The sequence below is a fragment of the Pristiophorus japonicus genome, chromosome 15, assembly GCF_044704955.1.
Source record: "Pristiophorus japonicus isolate sPriJap1 chromosome 15, sPriJap1.hap1, whole genome shotgun sequence".
NCBI lineage: Eukaryota > Metazoa > Chordata > Chondrichthyes > Pristiophoridae > Pristiophorus > Pristiophorus japonicus.
In genome coordinates this window covers 164,555,195-164,580,407 of record NC_091991.1, presented here as the reverse complement: position 1 = coordinate 164,580,407, position 25,213 = coordinate 164,555,195, and the positions used below count along the sequence as shown (strand labels likewise).

Here is a 25,213-nt window from a genome sequence, read left to right as displayed (position 1 = left end):
AACACTGGCATCTGCCCGACAATGTGGAAAATTGCCCAGGTATGTTCTGTCCATGACAAATCCAATCTAGCCAATTATTGCCCCATTAGCCTAATTTCATTCATCAGCAAAGTGATGGAAGACGTCATCGACAGTGCTATCAAGCGGCACTTATTCATCAATAACCTGCTCACCAATGCTCAGTTTGAGTTCTGCCAGGACCGCTCGGCTCCAGTCCCCGTTACAGCCTTGGTCCAAACTTGGACAACAGAGCTGAATTCCAGAGGTTAGGTGAGAGTGGCTGCCCTTGACATCAAGGCAACATTTGACCGAGTATAGCATCAAGCAGCCCTAGTAAAATTGAAGTTAATGGGAATTGGGGGGGGAAACTCTCCACTGGCTGGAGTTGTACCTAGCACAAAGGAAGGTAGTTGTGGTTGCTGGAGGGTAATCATCTCAGCCCCAGGACATCGCTGCAGTAGACCCTAGGCCCGACCATATTAATTGCTTCATCAATGACCTTCTCTCCATCATAGGGTGAGAAGGAGGGATTTTCGCTGATGATTGCACAGTGTTCAGTTCCATTCTCATCTCCGCTAGTGAAGCAGTCTGTGCCTGCATGCAGCAAGACCTGGACAACAGTCAGACTTCGGCTGATAACTGGCAAGTAACATTCACGGCACGCAAGTGCTAGGCAATGACTATCTCCAACAACAGAGTCTAACCATCTCCCCTTGACATTTAATGGTATTACCATCGCCAAATCCCCCACCATCAACATCCTGAGGAGTCACCATTGACCAGAAACTTAACTGGACCAGCCAGATAAATACTGTGGCTACAAGAGCGGGTCAGAGGCTGGATATTTGGCGCCGAGTGACTCATCTGACTCCCCAAAGCCTTTCCACCACCTACAAATCACAAGTCAGGATTATGATCAAATACTCCCCACTTGCCTAGATGATTGCAGCTGCAATAACACTTAAGCTCGACTGCATCCAGGACAAAGCAGTCCGCTTGATTGGCACTTCATCCACCACCTTTAACATTCACTCCCTCCACCACTGGCACACCGTGGCTACAGTATTAACCATCTACAAGATTCACTTCAGTAACTCACCAAGGCTTCTTCGACGGCACCTCCCAAAGTTGCGACATTCAGTGCCAGTATCACCTCCGTCCAATTGGCACAATTGATATTCCTTGCAGGCTTGGTGGCATGGACCCTGGAGTGGGTGCCTACTTAATTCAATTTCCTTGAGGAGGACTTTGAGGTCACGAGTTAGAAAAACTCTGTGTTCTTCTATGCTTGGGTGCCATGCCCTGCTCCCTTGTTTTGGCTGCTTGATCCAGAGGGTCATGCTGTGGACATGCTTGAAATTGATGTGACATGTAGTGAGGTTATCCGAGAGTCAATTGTATGAGCCAACCTTACTGGTTCTCCCCCTGTCTGCAGCTGAAGTACGCCGGTTGAACTGTCTTTTTAAAGGCTGCACCTATTTTCCATGCACTGCTGTGGCTTTACACCCATTTTACTGGGTCTGTAAATGAGCTGACCCTGGAAACCCATGTGTACGTACCTCTCCTGACTACTGACGGCGCAAGTCACCATGGAAATTCTCACCCCGTTTCTTCTTGTCACTGTAATAGCTAATAGCTATCAGCTCTTATTTTTTATTCCACTCTCAGTCTATATTCATCTGCCAATAGTCTTGGCCTTACTATTTCATCTGATCTAAAGTCTCCACCGTTGCTAATGTTGTTCCAAAAGGCTGCGTTTTTACCGCAACAACTTCTAATTCCAAAATCCCTCCCAAGACATAAAAACTGCTCCCCTATCTGAGAAGGCCCTTCTGACAGCTCTCTCCTCTGTTGCACTTCTGGACAGGATAGAAGACACAGGACACAAGAAAAAGCTTGTCATCCGATAGAAAATCCCTGAGTCGTCTCTAGCCTTCAACTTTTCTCCATGTCACAGTATTTCTTCTGTTTTTTGAAGCATCTATGATTAGTGATACTCGTAACTTTTCTCTTGTTCCTTCTAAGCTTCAAGTATACCACCTTGCATGCTGTTCCCCCTCCCTATATCCTCAACATGTGGATGTGAGGACGTGTGCACTTATTATAATATATCTTTCCCTCAAGATATCAAAACTGGAACCCCCTTACCCCTCTCATTCCTTCCTCTTGCAATCTTTAGAATTTTAAAACTGAAGCTTAGTGTCACTTAATCACTACTTCCTGATTTACCTTTTCTTTCTCTCTTACTCTCTTTACTCTTGGTAGTATTTTGCACTTTCACCCTTCACCTTGATTTCTTAATTTTTTAAATTGTCACCATTCAGCAGTATGTTTTTTATGTTAAAATTTGCATTTAGTTAGCATAACTGAGATTTCAGCTATAGATAGGTAGCTCATTGAGACAGGTATGAGTTTCCTTATGCTGATTAATATTGTTTGTGGTAATTCTAGAAAAATTTCTGGGCTCTGAAGCTTCTGTTTGACAGCCTGAGCGTGAAAGAGGAGGTCTTGCACCATTTCTGTGCCTTGTTGAGCAGCAATATTCGTGTATATAAAAGCGTGTTGATTGATGCGTAAGTAAGATTTCACTACTGCTGGTGGTAGATCTGGATATTTTGTAGGTATTTTAATCCCCCTCCCCGCAGCCATTTGTTTAGATGGTGATGTTAAGTGGGATTAAAAGTATTGCACCGTGGGAAGAATATCAATGCCATAATCTATCATAAATGAAGTGGGTCACAACATTCCAATGCCATACTATCTCAATGGGAAAATGCATCCCAAAGAATGTCAATCTTTATCTGCAGTACGTGTTACTGTAGACAGCACTGTGATTGGGCATTGGTGTTCCAAGTACCTTTGAGTGCTGGTGCATAGAATATGCCGAGCCATTGTAGTCTTTTTGCAATCTCCTGTGTTTGTTTATTCTAACAGTAGTAAGAAGATTGACACACCAACCTGACAGAATTGGAACTGGAAATAAATTGCCACAATAGCATTTGCCTCTATCAGCCAAAACCTGGTTGTTAGCAAGAGCACTGTAAAGTGCTAACCTAGATGGAGATTCTTTCTCCGTCTCAACTGAAATAGTGAAAAACAGAAATAAATTGCCCATCACTTCCAGCTGATTCCCACCCGCTCAGTTGAACCCATTAATTTGGCCAATGCCATCGAGTCACTAAAACAGCACTGGGCCCTGACTCCGTTAGGTGTGTCGAGGAGGCTCAAGCACATGGGGAGATCCCGTCTGAACTGACCCCCGTCCAGACAGAATTCCTCATCGGCGCCAAACCCTGAAACCTCCCTCGGGAGCCGCCGCCTCCCGACTTAAGCCTCCTCAGGGAAATCCTCTCTGTGCCTTTCAGTTCTGCGCGGAGGGGTTTCCTGTACGGGCTGCACTTGCACACTCTCCACTTTGCCATCCGGACACGTCATGGCGTACCATCTTGCCGTCCGGAGGAGGCGGGGGTCCCCGATGGAGTGCACTCTACACGAGCGTCCTCCCTCTATTTATTGGGGACTTGGCCTGAAGGGTGTTGCACGGAGCAGTCCCGTGCAACAAGTGTTTAAGTCGGTTCACGGGCTCTCAGGCCACCTGCAATTTCTGCGGTCTGGAAGAGTCCGTATTCCATGTTTTTATCGAATGTGCAAGGTTGCAGCCCTGTTCCATTATTTGAAGGGGCTTCTCCTCAAATTCTGGTTGCACTTCAGTCCCACACACCTGATCTTTGGGCACCCTGTGCGGAGGGGAGCAGGCCGGTCGGAAGGCCTCCTCATAGGACTGCTCCTGGGTATGGCCAAGGGGGCCATCAGCTGGTCCAGGCAGCAGGCAGTCGAGGGGGTCGTTCTGCCCAACTGCCTGTCATTCTTTCACGGTTACATCCGAGCCAGGGGCCTTCCGCGAGAGGTGGGCGCCGGAGGGACTGGAGTGCATCATCACCCCCGGCAACCAAATTTGAATTTGATCATTTAAGTTTAAAGTTTAATTTGTTTAATTTGCCGGTTTTAGTGCCTCCCCCCCTTTTTAGCCAGGGGACACTTGTATAATTTCTGTTTTTAGTGCCCTAAAAAAAAAGGGAGCTCTGGAAAAAAATGTATTTTGGAGTGTGACCCCCTTGCAGGGGGAATTTGTTTAAAGTGCACAACTAAAATAGTTGAACCCATTACTTGCCAGCCAATTCTCATCCAATCAATCAACCCAAGTGCAAGCTCATTAATTGGACAGTTCTCCCTTCCCTGGGGTGACCAGTCAAATGAACTCTTTGGCATCCATTAACAAGGAAGTGTGAGCTGCAGTTTTCCCATTCAATCCCTCCCCCCCATAAACCCAGTAATGGCCAGAGTAGAGCTAGACTGTTGCATCATTTTTTTTCACTCTTTTCCCCCCCCCCCTTAGCAGTAAAATCTGATCTGAGGTAAATGTAGAGACTGGGAAGGGGCGGGAAGCTGAATCCCCTCCTCTCTTCCCTTTCCTCCCCAACCCTGCTTGACCTGAACAACGAACTTGTCTTGATTTCCCATGTGCAAGAGAGTGATTATACTATATACAGTTTAGCACATTTAATCAAGCACTTCTAAGAATACAAACATGATCTTTTATATTAACAAAGCTTTTATATAATTTAAACAATGAACATAGTCACTATTGATGACAGTCTGTCTCCAACTACGAATTTCATGTGAGATGGCATGTGAAACACAGAACCTCATGAGGAAAAGCCCTACCATTCAGATAGAACTCGATTTGGATGAACTAATTATCTCGCTACTTGTGCCATAGCAAAAAATACGCTTTTGCCACAACTGCCAAGTCTTGCTTAATTCATTTAAAGTCCCATTTAATGCATGGCACTCAAAAGTTCAACTTTAGTTGTTTGCAGTCTGTCATTGTTTCCCTCAAAACATCCCACTGTTTCCAGTAGTCTGGCCTAATTTGCTTTTCCATTAAATATTAACATCTTTGTCAAAAATGGCAATATTATTTAAAGTGTGTATTTCTTTTTGTTTAGGTTTAAGTGTCATGATGCAGACTATGTCTCTGATCTGGTGACCCTCTTCCTGTCCTTTAAACAAGCTACTATCCAATCTGTTAGCATTCCTGTGCTAAACGTTCTCGTGGAGGCGTGGCATGAGTGAGTATTTCTGCAAAGATCCCATTAAATGTTAAAAGTAACGTCCAGTGTCTTGAGTTAATTGTAGTATGGTACAGTAGGACTTTTTAAATGTCTTTGGCACCTAGATGTTTAAATGTTATTAGTCTTTAATGTGATCTTTCAAAAGGGTTTCAAAACAACACACAGTTCAACTGTCCACACCCTGCCCAAAATAAAGGTGGTGTGCCGATAAAGGATCCAGGCCCTGAAAAACAGGCTTTTGCTCCTCCTTACAATCTGATGTAATATTCAGGATTTCTGTTTCTTTCCCTAATAAAATATTACAAAAAATATATTTTTTATTTACTATAGTTTTTCTTTTTGGCTCTTTCTAATTGGGACGTGTTTTTGTACCTTATTTGCCTAGGTGATATTCCAGCATGGGAGCTTGTCCCAAGGTGTTTTTAAAATGTTTTTGTCTTTGATTATGTTGATTTCTTTTTTTTAAATCCTTCTGTTTTTTCTCGCCTTCTCATGAAGATACTGAGCCTTGCTGGCATATAGGTCTGGGGGGCTGGCTACCCTTGGATACCTTGCTCAAACGTGTGCATCTTGGCAGGCTGTTCAACCATCGAGACTGTAATGTATTTGCTTCATGAGTTCTTTGCTTAAGAATTCATAGCAACACATTGCTATTAAGAATTAGTTGGTTTATTAGCAAAGGTTTAACAATCACACTGCACATTACCAGTTCATCCACCCGATTCCCAACCACCTGCCTCATCGTGGATTCCCCCGAACCCAACTAGCTGGGGTTTTATTGAGTATTGTGAACATCATGTGACTGGCTAAGCCATTCACAACTTAACAGTTCTAGAAAGCTGTGAGCACAGTACAGGGACCATCGTCGGGAGCTAGATCCTGTCCTTGTTCCCTGCTTCCCTCAGCTCAAGGATGCTGCGGCAAACTACTACCTTGGTTGAAATCAGCTAATTTAATACAGACATTAGTATCGTGGTTATGTTACTGGACTAATAATTCAGAGAATACGAGCTCAAATCCCATCATAGCAGTTTCAGTTTAAAAACGAAACAAATAATTCTGGAAATAAAAAGTTGGATCAGTAAATAAGTGACCGTGAAGCTACCGATTGCCGTAAAAACTCATCTGGTTCACTAATGTCCTTTTAGGGAAGGAAACCTGCCGTCCTCACCCAGTCTGATAAGGAAATCGCGATGGGCAATAAATGCTGGCTTTGCCACTGACGCCCCTATGAATGAATGACTTTCCTGCTCTGAATGGCTCAATATCACACTAATGTATTTACCCGCTATGACATCAGGACTTTAAAAAAAAAAGTCCTCCAATTTTATGAAGTAGTTTAAATATATTTTCGGAGGATGTGAGACGCAATGACCGTAAATAGGCCTGTAATTATATATTGAATAATGGGCATCCGAGAGAGAGTTGTAAAGCTTTAATACAATGGAGAAAAGAAATGGAGGGTCTCTCTGGGCACCGCAAACCATGATAGCAAAACTCAAGCAGTTTAAAAAACTGTCATTAGAAACCAGAGAGGAATTATAGATGATTGCCTTCCATCCAGGTATTTGTGTTTTAAACAATTTCTAGTGCTGTAAATAATTCTAGTGTTGTTTCTATGAATTGGTCAATGGGTTAATCAAACACTTGATGGCAATCATCCAACACAGCCCTATTTTATTTATTTTTTAATTACAATTGTGAACCAGAGTTAAAATTAAACTGACTGGATGGTTTCCCATATCACTTAATTTGCACGTATTGCCTACAAATACTTAAAATTCAATTCACAAAAGCACTCCCGATGGTTTTTCGATAGAATTTTACAGCACAGAAATAGGCCGTTTGTCCCCAACAGGTCTATGCCAGTGTTTATGTTCCACATGAGCCTCTTCCCACTTTATTTACTTCCATCTCACCCAATCAACACATCCTTCTATTCCTTTCTCCCTCGTGTAGCTATTCACCTCGACCACTCCATGTGGTAGTGAGTTCCACATTCTAACCACTCTGAGTAAAGAAGTGTCTCTCAAATTCCTTGTTGGATTTATTAGTGAATATCTTATATTTATGGACCCTAGTTTTGGGCTCTCCTGTCTTAACATGTCAAATTCCATCATCGTTTTAAAGACCTCTGTCTTTTTTGTAGAGAAAAGGCAGAACAGGCTCAAGAGGCTGAATGGCCAACTCCTGTTCCTATATTGCAAACCGCTATCGGCATGCATTTTCTACACTCACTCGTGAAAAATTTGTTGATATAGCAGATGGCAGTTGATGCCCATGAAGCAGTACCCTGCATGAGTTAGTGCCTTCAGTGGGTTATTGGAAGGGTACGGAACTTCATCCACGGTCCACAGTTTTCCGCAATAAATCCATCAAAAAAAACCTGGCCCTCAGACATTCGTTAGCTGTACAGTCCATAGAGGCAAAGCAGCAGTATCTTGTCAGTTCCAATGTCGAAAAATCTCTACCTCCAGCACCTACCTGCCCGATGGGATCCTCTTCCCGCTGGGCTTCCGTGCGCATCCTCGAGTTACTCCATTGAAAGTTTTAGGAACTGCTACGTCACACTGAGATGAGAGTAGAGCTGACCAACCCAAGAAAAACATGCTACCAACTGGGTAATGCTACTAGAATGACTTGACAGCAAGGACACCTGAGAATATCTGAGGTCTGAAATTCACCTTGTCTGCTTATTTTAATGTCAATGTAGGGGTAGATCTAATACGGGTGCAGAAAATGTTACTGATTATTTGGTTTTGTTTAGTGCTCCTCGGCACGGCTCTTATAGTCTAATCTTTATCCAGATTCAGATCCCTGAATTTCAACCTTGCTATGTTATTTATGTTGCTTAATTCATATTATTGGATAATTCATCAGTTTTAATGCAAAAAAGGACTTCAAATTATCAGATTACATTATACTAATGAATTAGTGCAGCATTTCTCAGCTGCACAGTAACATCAACGTATTTTACTCCAATCAGACCTGGACCAAAACCATTGGTGTAGTGTGGCGCTGTCTGGCATATTGCAGTAGAGCGGGAGAAGTGTATGAGACCTAAGGAACAGAGAAGGCTGAAGAGGTGTATGACTCAGCAAGTCTCAATTACATTTTGTTTGGCTATTATACAACTGATGATTCATTTTCCAAGATATATTAAGTGAATTTATTTGGTTTGATTATGCAATGCTACTGGTCTATGTGTTGAATGTGTCTTTTTGTCATATTTGCCTCTTGTGTGATATGAACTCTCTGTTGTGGATGTGCCCCACTAATTCCTCCCAGAGTTGAGGAAATCGCATTCGTGGTCCATAGTCAAATGATGGGCTGAAAGGAATTCAGAAAGTCTTATCAATTATTTCCGTAACTAACACTGACTAATATAGATTAATATCTCGGATCAGACAGAAGTAGGATTCTGTCACTGCAGCTAATCTGTGACCATATTCTTTCACAGATTCAAAACCAAGGAATGTCTCTGGACAGAAACACTTCACAGTTTTCTGCAAAATAAGGTATGCTTTGGACTTAAAATTTAAATCAGTGTTGTCAAATTCTTTTGATTCGCACAACAGGTGGGAAATAAGGGTAATTACATAATAGTTCCTTAGAATCTTTGTTATATTCAAGCCCATTATTAGGCCTCAGGGCATTGTTTGTTTTAAAATCTTCCTTCCTTCCTTTTGGTTTCCCTTATCACACATCATACATCGCCAAGAGGGCAGTCAAGGAGCCTGTCCCCATAACTTCATCGTGCTGCTATGTTACCTGCTAGTTAGAGTGTATCCCAGAGTGATTGTATTGCTGGGTGTAATTCCTGACTTCAAACCTATGTCCTAGCACTGCACGGCACGTGTTTAAAGACCTGTGCCACCTTCCTGCTCTTAGGATTCGACTCCCATTGGAGTTAAACATTTCATTTGAAATTCAGTGGCAGCTCTGAGAATCATTTTGAGAATCAACAGGAATATTTATCATGTATTTTATTTCCCCTCTGTTGATGCAGGTTATTCCAGCCATGGAAATGCTGAACACTGCACAGTTTACAGAATTACGGAATAAAATAAACCGGCTATTTTAAGAGAAAAAGTTTGACTCATCCTGGAGCCTATCTGAAGCGATGGCCACTGCAAAAAGTGGATTATGATGACAATGCATCCTTGGATGCCAATGACTGTGACATTTGCTCCTGAGATGACATATTACAATGACCAAATGTCTCTTAAATTTAACTGCGTTACCATACAACCATGAAAATCAAGCACAAATTGAAATCCTGCAGTTTCTTTTTAAATATCCGTTGCCTTTGACAATTATTCCACTGTTCATAAATAGAGTCTAACCTTGAGGATATCAACATCTTTATCATAAAACAATTAAAATATTGGTGTTATGGGGTCCAGTAAGTAAAACTATTTTCTCCCTATTCCATTATTTTTCTGTGTTGCCAGGTTGTGCTCCGATAGTCAGAGGCATTTGAAAACACACGAGTAAAGATCGGGATGGGGGGTGGGTGGGTGGAGGTTCAATTAGCCCAGTGAGATTTGTCTTATAATATTTATTTGTTCTTTGCTTTCTAGAGGAAAAAATCATAAAGTACAGTGTGTATACCTGGTTTCGTAGCATTGATGACCATACAACATAGTGAAGGCTAAATCTGCCATTCTTAACACCTTGTGGATACTTTGTGGGTTAACGAACATCTGCAAGGGAAAGATAGAGTAACATTGCGGGGTAGAAATCCTTCATTGCTCTGAATTATTTTAGTAATATGTTCACTCATACTTGGAAAGGTTAGACAGAATACCCAACTCATTTTGGCTTCTTCAGGCATCTTTTATACAACGGTAATTGACACTTGGTGCTGTGCAAATAACATCATCCTGCAACATTATACCTTTTATAGAATCCTTCTAAGGATCCTTTTTTCAGATGAGAATAAATCCTCTTTTTAAAAACAGTAAGTTGTATTGGCTGGAATTGTAATGCAGAATGTTTCTGCTATCCTCTGTCAGTAAGGAAATGCCCTTCTATCTGCAAGAGCACCATTTTTACACTGCAGTCTACTGGTGTTGCTTTCTCTTTTTTTCCATTTAATTCTCCTTTAAATTTTGAACAAAAAAACCTGTTAATGTTTCACCTTTGAATACCTTTTAAAAATAATTTAGATTTCCCCAAAGCCTACTGATTTCTGTTCTTGTGATCGGGGAACAATGCAAGTTTTTGAGCCCATTTTGCTGTAAATTTACCTGTATCTATTTTGAGTTTACATTTTCTTTTGTCACTGTTCTGCAAAATGAATCTTACCAATTTGATGCCTTTCATAATTAAGGGATATTCCGTGATGAGGGTTCTAAAACGAGAATGAAATCCTTAACCTATAGAGAAATTCTTTTAAACGCATCCAAATTTTTAATACCCAACTTGGGTTTTTTAAATGTGCAGTAGGATATCTCTTTATACCTCAATGTTTTATGGTTGCTGGCAGCCTCTGCATATCTGTGGGGTACCAGTCTTCGGTGCTATATTATTTTTTGGCATTGTCACAGTATAAAAACCTGGGCCTGCTTGCAAAAAAAAACACTGGGCTACAGGAGGACAAACATATGCAATTGGTATCTTAACAAATTTTTGTTCCAAATTTTTTAGGAAAACCCTATATTTTTCTACAGGTTCAGTGCCATTCATGCCTTTTTACAATCTGTTCTACAATGTATTCATTTAATAAATTTTTCAATTCACAAATAAAAAATCTGAACACTTGTGTACGATGTTGCGTTCGGGTTCAACGCCTGGTTTGTGTGGTATGGAGTTGCTGGAAATGTCCTACGCTACTTGGCTTCTAAAAGATAGTAGTGTACAGCTATACCCTTCACTTATTTGGAGCATCGAACATTATATACAGAGCAGAATGGTAATTTTTCTATGCACTGTCATAATCACAGACTAAGCACAAAAGCTTGCACTTCTTCCATGAGCCCCAAAGTGAGAACTCCAGGCTTCACTGGTTTTGTAGATGAACAAAGTCCCATGGAGGATAAAACATTTTTTTTTTTGCTATCTCTCTCACTTTCTATGATCCTTTGAACTTTCTTATTTGTCCCAAGCTCCAGATGCACTATCCTACATACTGTTCCTCATTGTGTTGAAATTGACTTGCTCCATTGTTACCTAGTCTAACTCATTCTTTCCCAAGCCTTCAAGCTCTGGGAACTCCTTATTTCCTTCATGTTTCCCTTCTCACAACTGTACAAGCTTTTAAAGCTTGGTTTCATTTAATTGTGACTTTCTGATTTAACTCCTGCTCTTGGTGGTATCCTGCACAATGAAACCATGGTTTTTGACCTCGACTTTTAAATTTAAGTAAAAGAAAAATTAGAGTATTTAAAGACTTCTTTTAAAAGGGTGTCGGATGGGGATGAAAACATTGACAAGACAGTAGCAAAATAAGATTTAAAGATGTAAAAATCAAAAATAGTGCCGAATGGGAGTTGTACATAATACATTTGAGAGTAACCAAAATGAAAGTACAAGAGGATAGTCAAAAGAGTAATTATAAAAACAAAACCAGGGGATCCAAAGGTTTGTGTGTGTGTGTGTTTTCTCTATTTAGCTTAAAAGTACAATTAAACCAGAAGGGGCCCGTTAATGGATATGTAGGATAGAACTATTGCATTAATTCATCAGGTAGAAATAGGACATAGCACCATGAAATAGTAGGCATGTTAAACAATTTATTAGTAATCGTTTTTCAGAAATGAAGACACTAGACATCCAGCCATAAGAGCTATAACATTGTAGAGGTGAGGAAGCGTGCAAGAAAGTTTTACCATGCCTGGACCAGATGGAATAAGGATCTGGCTAATGGGGGATATATTTGAAAAGACAGTGACTGTAACCCTGATTCACCCAAAAATAGGAATGAGTTGTGAAGAGAAACTTCAGGCCATATTAGTGGCTGACGCTAGTACTGAGCTGAGTGTTCAAAGGAATATACAGAATACTGCCAAAACTTATGAAAAAAAGCAGAGAGGCCGTAAGGAACAATCGGCATATTTTTGAGGCAGTGACGATGGTTTGTTACATTGTGTTCACCAGTTACCCCCCCCCCCCAGCTACCCCATTTGCTTTAATGGATGGAACATGGCAGGTTGGCAAACACAAGTGGAAAACCCAACTGGTAAGTCTTGCCTTAATCTGGTAGATATTTGGGTGAGTGAAAGAACATTGGGATGTAGAGTGAGGGCTTACCTATGGTAATACTGAACCTTAAAAAATCGACTAAAAATCAAGGGCATAACAACTTATAATATCAACATTTAATGACGAGTCCAAGTTATGTAGTCAAGTGACAGACTTTTGTAGGGATTATTTTCAGATTCCAGCTGATAGAATTTAAGGTACAGGAAATGTGAAATATACATAAACGGGTGGATGTCTAATGTAGGCCGACCAGACGTCCCTGTATTCCGGGTAGAGCCCCCAGATTTGGGATTGTGCCCCCGATTTGAAAGTCTCGTTCCCGATACTGAGTCTTGATCGTTTTCCAATGCTAATGCACAGAAATCCGTTTCTGGGAGATTCGCGGTCGATTTGAGTTCAGGAACGAAGTCATGGAGAGCCATCCTTCCCAGAGTGCAGTGCGGTTGAGACAGGGCCCTATCTATAGCCTTTGGTGAGTGGCCGGCGGGCGGGACCTTCAAATGCACGGGAGAAGCCAAGGGAGTGGTGAGAGCTGGGGGGTGAGTGGATTTGATTTACCAGTGTACTTGTATGGTGTTTTTTTTTTATGTGAATAATGTTTTTTTTATTGCAAGCTCTAAATTCTCCCTTCGGAAAAAATGGTTCGTTAATCTGAACCTTTCTGAGACAGATGGAGAAAGCAGGAAAGGAGTACTGAGGTGAATGATCAGCCATGATCTTATTGAATGGACGAATGGCCTACTCCTGCACCTATTTTCTATGTTTCTAAAATCTCAGTCTGTTGGGAACAGATTTTAAATTGAGAAATTAAAATGTCGGATATTCGGGCACGAGTAGGTGGTACAGCATCTGCACGCAAAATTCATGATTCGGTGTATGTAAAGTGAGAATGGCAATTGCTGCTTTAATAGCCAGCTTCAAAAGGATTTTCCATACTTATGACCAACTGGAAAAGAAACATCTATATTATGTTCAATATGCCAGTATATTCCATTTCGTGTGGAGGCAGGACATCTATAACAGAAGAACACGAAGGTACCACCAAACATAAAACTGCTCTTACAGCACATGCTAGTTCAAGTTCTGTTACCGGTTTCCACCCCCCCCCCCCCCTCCAAAGTTGAGCCAACACAAGAGTGAGTGTGACCTTGTTTTGAAAGAAGGAATATATGCATATCATACTGTTGGACATAATCACAGCTTCAGATCAATGTACTTTCAATTTCCAACTCAAAATTCTCGTGTACGCAGACCAAGTGTGAAGCAATAGTTGCAAATGTTTTTGCTCCACGGGCAAATGATGAACTAATTGAAGACCTGAAATATGTGCCGCTGTCTGTTAATGCATCGAATATCAAACGCATAAAGTTGCTTCCTGTCTGGGTTCGCTGTTTCAAGGCTTATGAAGGCAGTTTGCGCCTGAAAACGAAACGTTTGGATTTTGTCAAACTTAAAGGAGAGACGTCAGAACATATTGCAGCTGAGAAAACTAATGTTATGAATAAGTATGGAATTAAAAATAAGGTTGTGGCATTGTCAGAAGATAATACAAACACAAACTTTGGCAGCCTACAGGGACATGGAAGAGAAAATGTGCACACCAAAGTAAAGCCGAGCTTAAAAAGGGAAGTAATAGGCCTTGGAAGCCTTGCTCACATTGTGCACAACGGTGCCCGAACTGCAAGGGATGCATTCCCGGTAGATGTTGAGTACATTCTAATTAAGATTTTTTGATATCACTTTGCGTGGAAAGACTGAAAGGTTTTTGTGAGTACGCGGGACAAGAATATCACAATATACTAGATACAGTGATGTCAGATGACTGTCAATGTTACCTGCTTTAGAGAGAATCCTTCAACTTTGAGTCATTGAAGCCATTTTTCTTGTCAGAGGAAAAGTGCCCAGTAGGTCTTCGCAAAATATTTGAAGACTTTTGTACCAAACTCTAGCTTGCTTTTATCTATACAATCATGACACCTTTTCATGACACAATCAAATTGCTTGAGGAAGATGATCGCCGTGGGGTAGTCAGCCGACATCTTAAACAATCTCAAAAAGAAGCTGGTTTCAAGGTATGCTTTGTGACTGTTTTAGTGAGAAAACTACTTGGAGACCTAGAAGTGAGGGTTGTGACACGTCAGTGCTACCTTAATGTATCAAGATCTTTCTTCGATGCAGACATAAAATGTATACGTGCATCGGGAAAGCTTAGAATCATGCATTGGTTACAGCACAGAAGGAGGCCATTCAGCCTGTCAAGCCCGAGTCGGCTTTGCAAGGGCACGTCAGCGAGCCTCACTCCCTGCCCTTTCCCAGTAGCCCTGCAATTTTCTTTCCTTCAGGTACTTGTCCAACTCCCTTTTGAATGACACAATTGACTTTGCCTCCACCACCTTTTCAGGCAGTGCATTCCAGTTCATAATAACTTGCTGCGTAAAAAAGTTTTTCCTCATGCCGCCTTTGGTTCTTCTGCCAAACACCTTAAATCTCTGTTCTCTGGTTCTTGACCCTTCTGCCAATGGGAACAGTTTCTCTCTTTCTCCTCTGTCTAGCATCCTCTTGATTTTGAACATCTCGATCAAATCTCTTCTGCTCCAAGGAGAACTGTTGTAGAGCCACCTAGTGGATTACTGATGTAATAACAATAAAGTCATGTGCCCTGCAGTTCTACTCTGGAGCCATATTGTGCAAGTGTGTGTGTTTACTTTGTCTCAAGATATCACAGACTGGTGATGAGGATGCGATTTTAAGATTCCCTCGCTGAAATTTTTGTTGGAGGTTAATCCTGCCAACCGACAGAGAGACTGTTAAAAGTTCTTCGTTTTACAGAAAAACTTAGAAATCCAAGGTAAATTGCGAGCACGCGTGGCTGAACTGTCGACATTGCCAGAGTCCAGATGGCCATGCCTATGGGAATAATAGAGCACTTGGGTGAGTTCCATCATAACCGAGAGACTTTCGGAGCGTATGTGGAGCGACTAGAAATGTTTTTCACCGCGAATAGTATAGTCGAAGTCCCTGATGATGTAAACCGTAACTGGGCAGTATTAGAAAGGAAACCAATTCGTTGCCAAATGTGGAAGATTTGTTCACAATGCTGACAGGTGGCCAGATTTTTTTCAATGTTAGATCTAACAAATGCCTATCTACAACTTGATGCTGAACTATAAATACTCACCTAGGCCTATATCAGTTCAATAGGCTACCATTTAGAGTGTCCTCCGCCCCCGGCATATTCCAGGGGGTGATGAACCAAATTTTGCAAGGGATTGAAAGGGTAGTATATTTAGATGACATACTCATTTCAGCACCAAACAGGCAAATCCATAATAACGTGTTGAATGAAGTGCTCAAACGGCTCGAAAAGGACAGAGTATGAGTGGCTGCTCACAAGTGTGAGATATTTCAAAAATCAGTGGAGTACTTAGGGCACAGAGTAGACAAAGATGGGTTACATCCAACCAAGGGAAAGCTAGATCCAATCAGAAATGCACCCACTCCCAAAAATGTCTCTGAACTTCAATTGTTTTGGGATCTTTTGAATTATTATGGAACGTTCCTCCCAAATTTGGCTACAGTGTTACATACACTGAATGAACTGTTGAAAAAATAGGTCCAGTGGAAATGGTCAAAAGAATGTGACACAACATTCAAAGAGTGTAAAAGCCAGTTAATAGAGAGTATCATGTTAGTTCACTGTGACGTATCTAAAGAGATCAAGCTAGTGTGTGATGCCTATCCCTACGGAGTTGGGGCAGTGATCTCTCATGTATTAGTTAGTAGTGAGGAGAGACCAATTGCTCTTGCTTCACGCACAGTGCCAGTGAAAGCAATTATGCGCAGATCAAAAGGGAAGCTTTGGCATTGATTTTTGGGGTCAAGAAGTTTCACAAATACTTGTTTGGTTGTAAGTTTACCATAGTTATTGCAGAGATGGGCTTTGAATTTGTCAGCATATACATATGACATTGAGTACAGACGATCAGCTGATCACAGTAATGCTGATGCTATGTCCAGGTTGCCATCCGCATCACAAGTTACACCCAATAGGGAAGAAATGTTCTATTTCTCATACATTGATGAACTGCCAGTCACAGCTGAAGAGATTGGTAGGGCAACCAAACACGACCCAGTTATGTCAAAGGTGTATGATTACATAGCAAATGGATGGCCAAACCAGGTTTCGGAGGAAGCTATTCATCCATACTTTGTTCATGGGAATGAGTTGTCAGTGAATAAAGATTGTATTATGTGGGTAGCAACAATGGTTATCCCAAATAGTTTCAGGTCTAAACTGTTAGGGAATCCTAATGACCACACCTGGGAATGTGCTTGATCAAGAGGTTGGCACGCAGTTCCTTATGGTGGCCAGGTCTAGATAAAGAAAGAAAGAAAAAGACTTGCATTTATATAGCATCTTTCATGACCACCGGATGTCTCAAAGCGCTTTACAACTAATTAGGTACATTTGGAGTATAGTCACTGTTGTAATTTGGGAAGAGTACATCGCCAGCCAGTGTGCAACTTGTCAATCGGTAAGCAAGAAATCACCATCAGTACCATTACAGTCATGGAAATGGCCTCCCAGGGTGTGGCAAAGGTTACATTGTAGATTTTGCTGAGCTAGAAGGACAACAATTGTTCACAGTGATAGATAGTCATTCGAAGTGGTTACAGGTGTTTCCGATGCGGAAAATAACAAGCAAAACACTCGACAATTTGCGAAGATTGTTTTCGTCATACAAAACTGAACATTCAAATTCTTAAACAGAGACACTCGTCAAAAAAATACAGCTATTAATCCAACGAGCTTCTGTATTGCTACAAGCATCAGGAATACTGCAAGCACAATTCCTAGTCTGTGTTTAGGTGGTAGATTTTTGTCTCTAGACAATTTCCGTCTCCTAGACATTTTTGGGAACTGTGAAAATTATGAGTGGTTTTTTTGTTGTATTACTATGCATAAAATAATTTTGTTTGTAGTTTTATAATGCACCATTAGGTGGCGAATGTCATTTCTGTTAATTCTCATTAAAATTGTTAGATTTGTTACGTCCACATTCTTGTCGAAAGCTGATGGTTGATGGAGGTTAATCTCTACGTGTATTCCACTAGCACAAGCAACAAAGGTTGTCATGCCGGTTTTCTTGAAATGCATCCTGGCAATCACTCAACACGGCACCGGCTTTTCCAATGTGAAATTTTCCACATGTGCAAAACTTTGAATGGACCTCGCAGTTTGTTAAAGGGGCCGCGCACCCAAAAAAAAAATTGCGGGGGGGGGGGGAACATTGCCTGTGTGCCCCTCGGATTTGGTTTTGAGAATATGGTTACCCGAGCCGAATGGCAGAAGTAGTAATGAAAAGAAATGGGCCTGGTTGCTGTCATTTGCTGAAGTATCCAGTATAATTGGAAGCTAATCACCACAACAACAACAACTTGTATTTATATCGCGCCTTTAACGTCGTGAAACATCCCAAGGCGCTTCACAGCAGTATTGAGAGATAAAAACATTGACACCTAGCTGCATAAGTAGAAATTAGCGCAGGTGACCAAAAGAGGTTGGTTTTAAAAAGTGTCTTGAAGGAGGAAAGAGAGACAGAGAGTTTCAGGGAGGGAGTTCCAGAGCTTGGGGCCGAGGCAACAGAAGTCATGACCACCAACGGTTGAGCGATTATAATCAGGGATGCTCAGGAGGGCAGAATTAGAGGAGCGCAAACATATAAGGCGAACGTTGGTAAGATTATGCTTATTTTGTGTAGTTTTGGACACAATTTTTGAAAAGACATTAGAGGGGGTTCAAAGAAGTACTTGTTACTGTTGGGGTAGAAAGAAGACTTCTTTTCCTCGAGTTAGGCTCCCTGATATAAGGAGTCGAGACCTTGTCCTCGCCCTCCTGGTAACGACCACGGAATCAGTCAAACGAAACCTTCGGTACAACTAGTTTATTTCGAGCACATGCCAGGGAAAGTTCAAACGTGGAACCTTCAAAGTACAAGAGATTTCAATTACAATTATATAGTTTTTCGAGGGGTGCTACCTTCCTACAAAATCACCGATTGGTCTACTGCTATCAGCGAAGTTGCATTGATTTGTTGGCTCTTATCAGACTAGCTCTGAGTGGTTCTTTCCCACCTGTCCATCTCTCATCACATCTCAATCATGCTGTTCAGTGATGTGAACTTTGCCATAGTCCCTATGACATGTGAAGTAACTTTGTTCCAAAATACTGGCTTCCTTATCTCTTCCCGAGAGTCCCGAACTAGTCTAATACAGTTTTTCATGAGAGTCACGTACTGTTTACAGTCTATGTTCAAGACTGTTGCCCTTGGTGGATTTGCTTATTCAAAATGTAAATCTATACTAAAGTTCACACCACGGATGGTTCATTACCCATCAGGCTTCACTATTACCTTCTTACTAGCCCAATGTGAGCAAGTGTGTAAGCGTGCTTTACATACATCAGCGGGTTATACATAACCGGTCAATATTACAATCCATACCGTAAGACAGAAGAACTCCAGATTCCTCAGAACCTCCTAATTCCCTTATGCTTCTTACTCAAGTGTACTTTTTTCCCGCTTTACAGTTACATTTTGGGGTTTTTACAATAGATACGTTTATGTTCAGCATCAGTGACCACTCCTGCGAGCAGACCTTGCTTCTCCTCTTCGCCAGAGTGTATCTTTATGAGACCAATATCTAAATAAATGTAACAAGACCCACTGGGGACAATTTTTCTCCACCTACATGCCTCATTATTCAATGTGAGCAGGGCGGTAGGCCCACAAAAATCAACACAAATAAAATACCCGCCGTTCATTTGCTGTCTGACTTGTTGTTCGAGTGAAGTTCAAAATGGGCGGTCAATGCTCACGCCCAAAATAGGCGGGAACCTTATTTAAATTGGGGTCTTCCGCAATTTTGGTGTTCTACTGTGCGAGAGCGTGCTTCGCCCGGTGAAACTGCATTCAGTAACTAAACTAGCGGTCCTTAAAGGGACCAATGAAGGTTGTTAAAAAAGATCCCTTTTATAAAAATGTTTTTAAAATGCCGAGCCACTGATTTTTGTGGGGACAGGAGGAGCATGATCTCGCCTTCTGCCAGTCACTCCAGTACTCCATTTCAACCCACTGCCCCCTAGGATTGCCTCCCCATCTACTGTTAAACACTTACTTCCAGCTGGGCTCCATGATGGAGCCATTGAATTTTCCCTCGCCAGCCCCAATTGGTTAGCTGCCTGTTGCTGCTTTTCAATGATGGCAGCTCGCCGAACAGATTAAAATGAGGCCTGGCCTTCAATTGTTCAGGCCTCGCTGGTACCTTCAGGCAGAGGTGTGATCCTTCGGCCCACCAACTACCCAATGTGTACCCAAAATAAAAATCGGCACCACTCTATGGGCCCAAGTTTCCACATGATTTGCACCTGATTTTTAGGAGCTACTGGTGGAGAACAGACTATCTTAGAAATCGCAATTCTCCACATTTTTTTTTCAGCAGTTCTAGTCAGGTAGAACAGTTCTACTTTGGAACAGAATTTTTTCTTCAAAAGGGGGCGTGTCCGGCCACTGGCGCCTGATTTCAAAGTTTCCACAGTGAAAACGTATTCCAAACTAACTTAGAATGGAGCAAGTGAAGATTTTTGTAGAACTGAAAAAACCTGTTCTACACATTAAAAAAAATCAGGCGCAGGTTACAAATTAGGCGTCCAGAACGAGGGGGGGGGGGGGGGAAGTCATTAAATTCTACAATAAATCCTTAGTTATACTTATACAAATATTATACAAATAAATCCAACCTGAATAAACATTTATAAGCAAAGAAAAGATTAAATAAACCATGTTCCTACCTGTGTGAAAGTTCTTCAGGCAGGCCTTTAGGAAGCGGTTTGCCGTTGGGACCGAAGGCTGAACGGGCCGGGCCCGAGATTTCGGGCAGGGCCCGTCCCCAGCACCAGAGGTAGGTGGCGTTGGGTCGGGTCGGGGAGAGAGGTTCGGTTCGGGTCGGCGGGGGAGGGAGGGAGAGGGGGAGGGAGGGAGAGAGGGAGGGAGAGAGAGAGGGAGGGGGAGGGAGGGAGGGAGGGGGAGGGAGAGAGGGAGGGGGAGGGAGGTCCGGGCGGGGTGGGGGGGGGGGAAGCAGGAGCGGGAGTCGGCAGGAAGCAGGAGCTGGCCGTGGGAGGAGCCTTATTCACGCAGCCCCAGTGAGGCCATTCGGCCAGGGCTAGGGGCTGCGTGCTTCGGGCCCCTCCATCACAGTTTCGGGCGCCTGGAGCTACTGCACTTGCGTGCCCACTGTAGCGCGCATGTGCAGAGGTCCCGGCAGTGTTTTCAGCGCAGGGACCTGGCTCCGCCCCCCTACAGCTCCTGCTGCGCCGCACCGAGGGCCAGAGGACCTGCAGAGAGGTGGAGAATACGGAGGGTTTTTTTAGGCGCACTTTGTGGCGCAAAAAACGTGCGCCCAGCTCGGAGGGCGCCCGTTTTTTATCGTGTGGAAACTTGGGCCCTACGTTTGTTCATCATAAGCAGAATCGAGGAAGACTTGCTTTCACTCTAAAAATGAGTTCTTAGATGATAATACGAGAACCACAGACCCTGTCACAGGTGGGACAGACAGTCGTTGAAGGAAAGAGTGGGTGGGGAGTCTGGTTTGCCACACGCTCCTTCCGCTGCCTGCGCTTACTTTCTGCATGCTCTCGGCGACGAGACTCGAGGTGCTCAGTGCCCTCCCGGATGTTCTTCCTCCACTTAGGGCGGTCTTTGGCCACGGACTCCCAGGTGTCGGTGGGGATGTTGTATTTTATCAAGGAGGCTTTGAGAGTGTCCTTGAAACGTTTCCTCTGCCCACCTTTGGCTCGTTTGCCGTGAAGGAGTTACGAGTAGAGCGCTTGCTTTGGGAGTCTTGTGTCAGGTATGCGGACAATGTGGCCTGCCCAGCGGAGCTGACCGAATGTGGTCAGTGCTTCAATGCTGGGGATGTTGGCCTGGTCAAGGATGCTAACGTTGGTGTGTCTGTCCTCCCAGGGGATTTGCAGGATCTTGCGGAAACATCGTTGGTGGTATTTCTCCAGTGATTTGAGGTGTCTACTGTATATGATCCATGTCTCTGAGCCATACAGGAGGGCGGATATTACTACAGTCCTGTAGACCATGAGCTTGGTGGCAGATTTGAGGGCCTGATCTTCGAATACTCTTTTCCTCAGGCGGCTGAAGGCTGCACTGGCGCACTGGAGGCAGTGTTGAATCTAGTCGTCAATGTCTGCCCTTGTTGATAAGAGGCTCCTGAGGTATGGGAAATGGTCCATGTTGTCCAGGGCTGCGCCGTGGATCTTGATCTGGGGGGCAGTGCTGTGCGGCGAGGACAGGCTGGTGGAGGACCTTTGTCTTACGGATGTTTAATGTAAGGCCCATGTTTTCGTACGCCTCAGTGAAGATGTTGACTATGACTTGGAGTTCAGCCTCTGAATGTGCGCAGACGCAGGCATCGTCCACGTATTGTAGCTCAATGACAGAGGTTGGGACGGTCTTGGATCTGGCCTGGAGACGACGAAGGTTGAACAGGTTCCCACTGTTGCTGTAGTTTAGTTCCACTCCAGTGGGGAGCTTGTTGAGTGTGAGGTGGAGCACGGCAGTGAGGAAGATTGAGAAGAGTTGGCGCGATGACGCAGCCCTGTTTGACCCCAGTCCGGACGTGGATTGAGTCTGTAATGGATCTGTTGGTAAGGATCACGGCCTGCATGTCGTCGTGGAGCAGGCAGAGGATGGCAGCCAAAATGGAGGAGGACGCTCCATAGACCCTCGCGGTTGACGGTGCCAAAGGCCTTTGTAAGGTCAAAGAAGGCCATGTACAAAGGTTAGTGCTGTTCCCTTCATTTTTCCTGCAGCTGTCGCGCTGTAAAAATCATGTCCGTTGTACCCCGTAGGGGACGAAATCCGCACTGTGACTCCGGGAGGAGATCCTCAGCCACAGGGAGAAGACGGTTGAGGAGGATTCTGGCGACAACTTTCCCAGTGGATAACAGGGCGATTCCTCTGTAGTTACCACATAGATTACATGATAAATTGTTCCAGGAGGTTAAAATTGCAGTTACTAACACAAAACAATGACGCATACAGTGTATATTAATCTACCTAATGAAGGTGAGGGAATGTATGGCAGCTCATGAGTTGCCATATATTCCTTCGTCTTCATTAGGTAGATTAATATACACTGTATGAGTCATTGTTTTGTGTTAGTGACTGCAATTTTAACCTCCTGAAACAATTTATCATGTAATCTATGAAAATAGCTCAATGAGTAGCTGATCTGTATAGACCAGGATAGATTGCTGGTTTGATACCTGGTTCTGTGCTGAATTGGTAGAAGTGGCCTCGATACTTGGGTAAGGAGTGAAAAATCCATCAAGGTTCCAGTGCATGATGGGTACTGAGTAACTCCTGCTGGAAATGCAGAGTTCTCAGAGGGTTCTGGAGCTGAAGGAAGTTAAAGATGTCAAGGCTCTCAATTGAAATGGATTCCAAAGTTACCAGGAATAGATTGAGGAATAATCATCACAATCATAGGCAGTCCCTCGAATCGAGGATGACTTGCTTCCACGTCAAAAAGTTCACAGGTGTTTCAATGAGGGACCGAAAATTCCAGGTCCCGAACTACATGTTGAAGGGTGGAAGATGCCTGAGCGTGGATTTTGTTTAATGTGGGGTGGCCATTGCACACCAGCCACCACACGGGCTTGACAGAGCTAGGTCTTGGTCCAGTAGCAAGGATTAACCAAGTCGACTGGAGACCAGCTCTGCTGCATGGACCTAGTGCGCACACATATCACAGTGTGGGCAGGCCTGTGCTGCCCCTGGGCCCTCGCCTCGTCTGGGTCCCGAACTTGCGCCTCTCCTGGGCCCCGATCACATCCCTCTACAGTCTGTCGCCGCTCCCAATATCACACAGTTCTATCACCTAGGTGGGTTTTGCATCTTGAGTACTTGCAGAGTAATACAAATAACTAAATGACCATATGCGTCTTGCATAACTTGGAGGTGCTAATACTGACACAATGTACATTGAACTGGCTTTTGAAAAACAAAGTGTGCTTATGGAGATCTGTAAAACTTGTACCCCAGCACGGATTCAACTGCAGGGCATTGGTGAAGTGGGGAGGAAATGTGCTTAACATTTTAAAAACGCAAATTGATTTTTAAACATCAAGGTGAAATGGATGTCAGGCACTTCATTTGCATTTCAAATGATTTGATTCTTACACGACTGGATCTTCAATCAAAACTACAGGACATCACGATTTATGTAATTCGCCCAGTTTGTACTTTGCATAAAGCAGTGCGGAGTTTGGAAATGAGCTCAATTTACATTACTTAAAGCAATATCCTTTTCTCATGTAAATAGATAGCGTGATTGCAAGAGACCAATATATTTGCTGGATATTTCTGATATGTATTCAGGTTCACCCCTGCAATGAACCACAGTAATTTGTTTTTACAGATTTGTATGTTTAAAATGTAGAGAGAAAAGTCAGAGTAAATGTGCTTGCTTTATTAAATTTAACAACACATTAGCCCCACTGTTCTATTATTTCCTGTTTACCAATTTTTTTTTCAGTGAGTCTTAATTCTTTTGAATAATACCATTTATTTTCCATCTGGCCTCCTCCTTTCTTGCTCTCCCTCGCTATACACATGCAACCATTAGCTTTATTTTCTTGTCATGTTAGTTGGGTGGCAGTTTTCACACTCTCCTTTAAATGTCGTGAGGATTACAAATCGTGGGTTCTGATGAGCATCAACGGTAGAGTTGATTACGGAATGATTTGTAAAGTGTCACTCTGACTCAGAGTGCTAAATTGGAGCAGTAAACTTGTCACTCTTGGCTAGCAAATGAAGTGATAGTGACAGAAATTCACGAGTGATAGGGGCTCCCCTCCTCCTCCTGCCAATTTCAAAACCAAAATTGAGTATAGCGAATCTTTAATAATGACCTTCCAAACTTTTCACAAATCTTCCCACCTATGTGCTTAAGCAGCTGGTTGCCGTGCAAATGTTAGTTGAGGTCAACAAAAACGGTATTCGAAGAGGGAAGTAGAAAGTGTGACTTTTGGACATATTGTGTGAGATCAGAGATCATGACAACATCTACATTGCATCATGCTTAATTTGAAATTTATAGCCTGCCAGTATTTGTGTTTTGGAAGTGCTTTCCAGGACACAACAGACAATCTGTGGTTGGCATTGACATTTCTGGTAGGGTATCGGTCTGCCCTGTACTTACATCTTTGTAACCTGTCACTTATCAGGTCCAGATTATTTCACCAGACAAAACAGACCTACGATATGATGTATTGAAGGGTGCCACTGTAAGAGGAGATGCAATTGCCATTCTTAATGGCTGAACTATCGAAAGATGCTTTGTTTTTCAAAAGCCAGTTTGATGTGCATTGTGTCAGTATTAGCACCTCAAAGTTATGGTAGACACATATGGTCATTTAGGACCAAGTTATTTGTATTATTCTGCAAGTACTCAAGATGCAAAGCCCATCTAGATGATAGAACGGTGTAATATTAGTCACTAGGCTGCTGATGACCTATTCTTCAATCTATTCCTGGTGACTTCGGAATCCATTTCAATTGTGAGCCTTGATCTCTGTAATCTCCTTCAGCTCTCCAACCCTCCGAGAAAGCTGCATTCCTCCAACTCTGGTCTCTTGTGCATCTCGCACTTCCTTCACCCCTAAGCTCTGGAATTCACTCCCCAACCTCTCCGCCTCTGCACCTCTCTCTCCTCTCTTAAGACGCTGCTTGACCGAACATTTGCTCACCTGTTGTAATGTCTCCTTCTTTGGCTCGGTGTCAATTTTTGTCTGATTACGC

The 25,213-nt window shown here is 42.9% G+C and overlaps 1 protein-coding gene across 4 annotated transcripts in view; it reads left to right on the top strand.

Annotated features, from left to right (window-relative positions):
- LOC139280512 (uncharacterized) overlaps positions 1 to 10,892 on the top strand; it is a 61,201-nt gene extending 50,309 nt beyond the window's left edge. For all 4 annotated transcript variants that reach the window (XM_070899992.1, XM_070899989.1, XM_070899990.1 and 1 more), the window contains exons 17-20: positions 2,452 to 2,573; positions 5,010 to 5,132; positions 8,596 to 8,653; positions 9,145 to 10,892. In XM_070899992.1, coding sequence (XP_070756093.1) covers positions 2,452 to 2,573; positions 5,010 to 5,132; positions 8,596 to 8,653; positions 9,145 to 9,219 — 378 coding nt within the window. In that variant the 3' untranslated portion in view covers positions 9,220 to 10,892. The remainder of the gene's footprint in view (positions 1 to 2,451; positions 2,574 to 5,009; positions 5,133 to 8,595; positions 8,654 to 9,144) is intronic.
- The last annotated feature ends 14,321 nt before the right edge of the window (positions 10,893 to 25,213 follow it).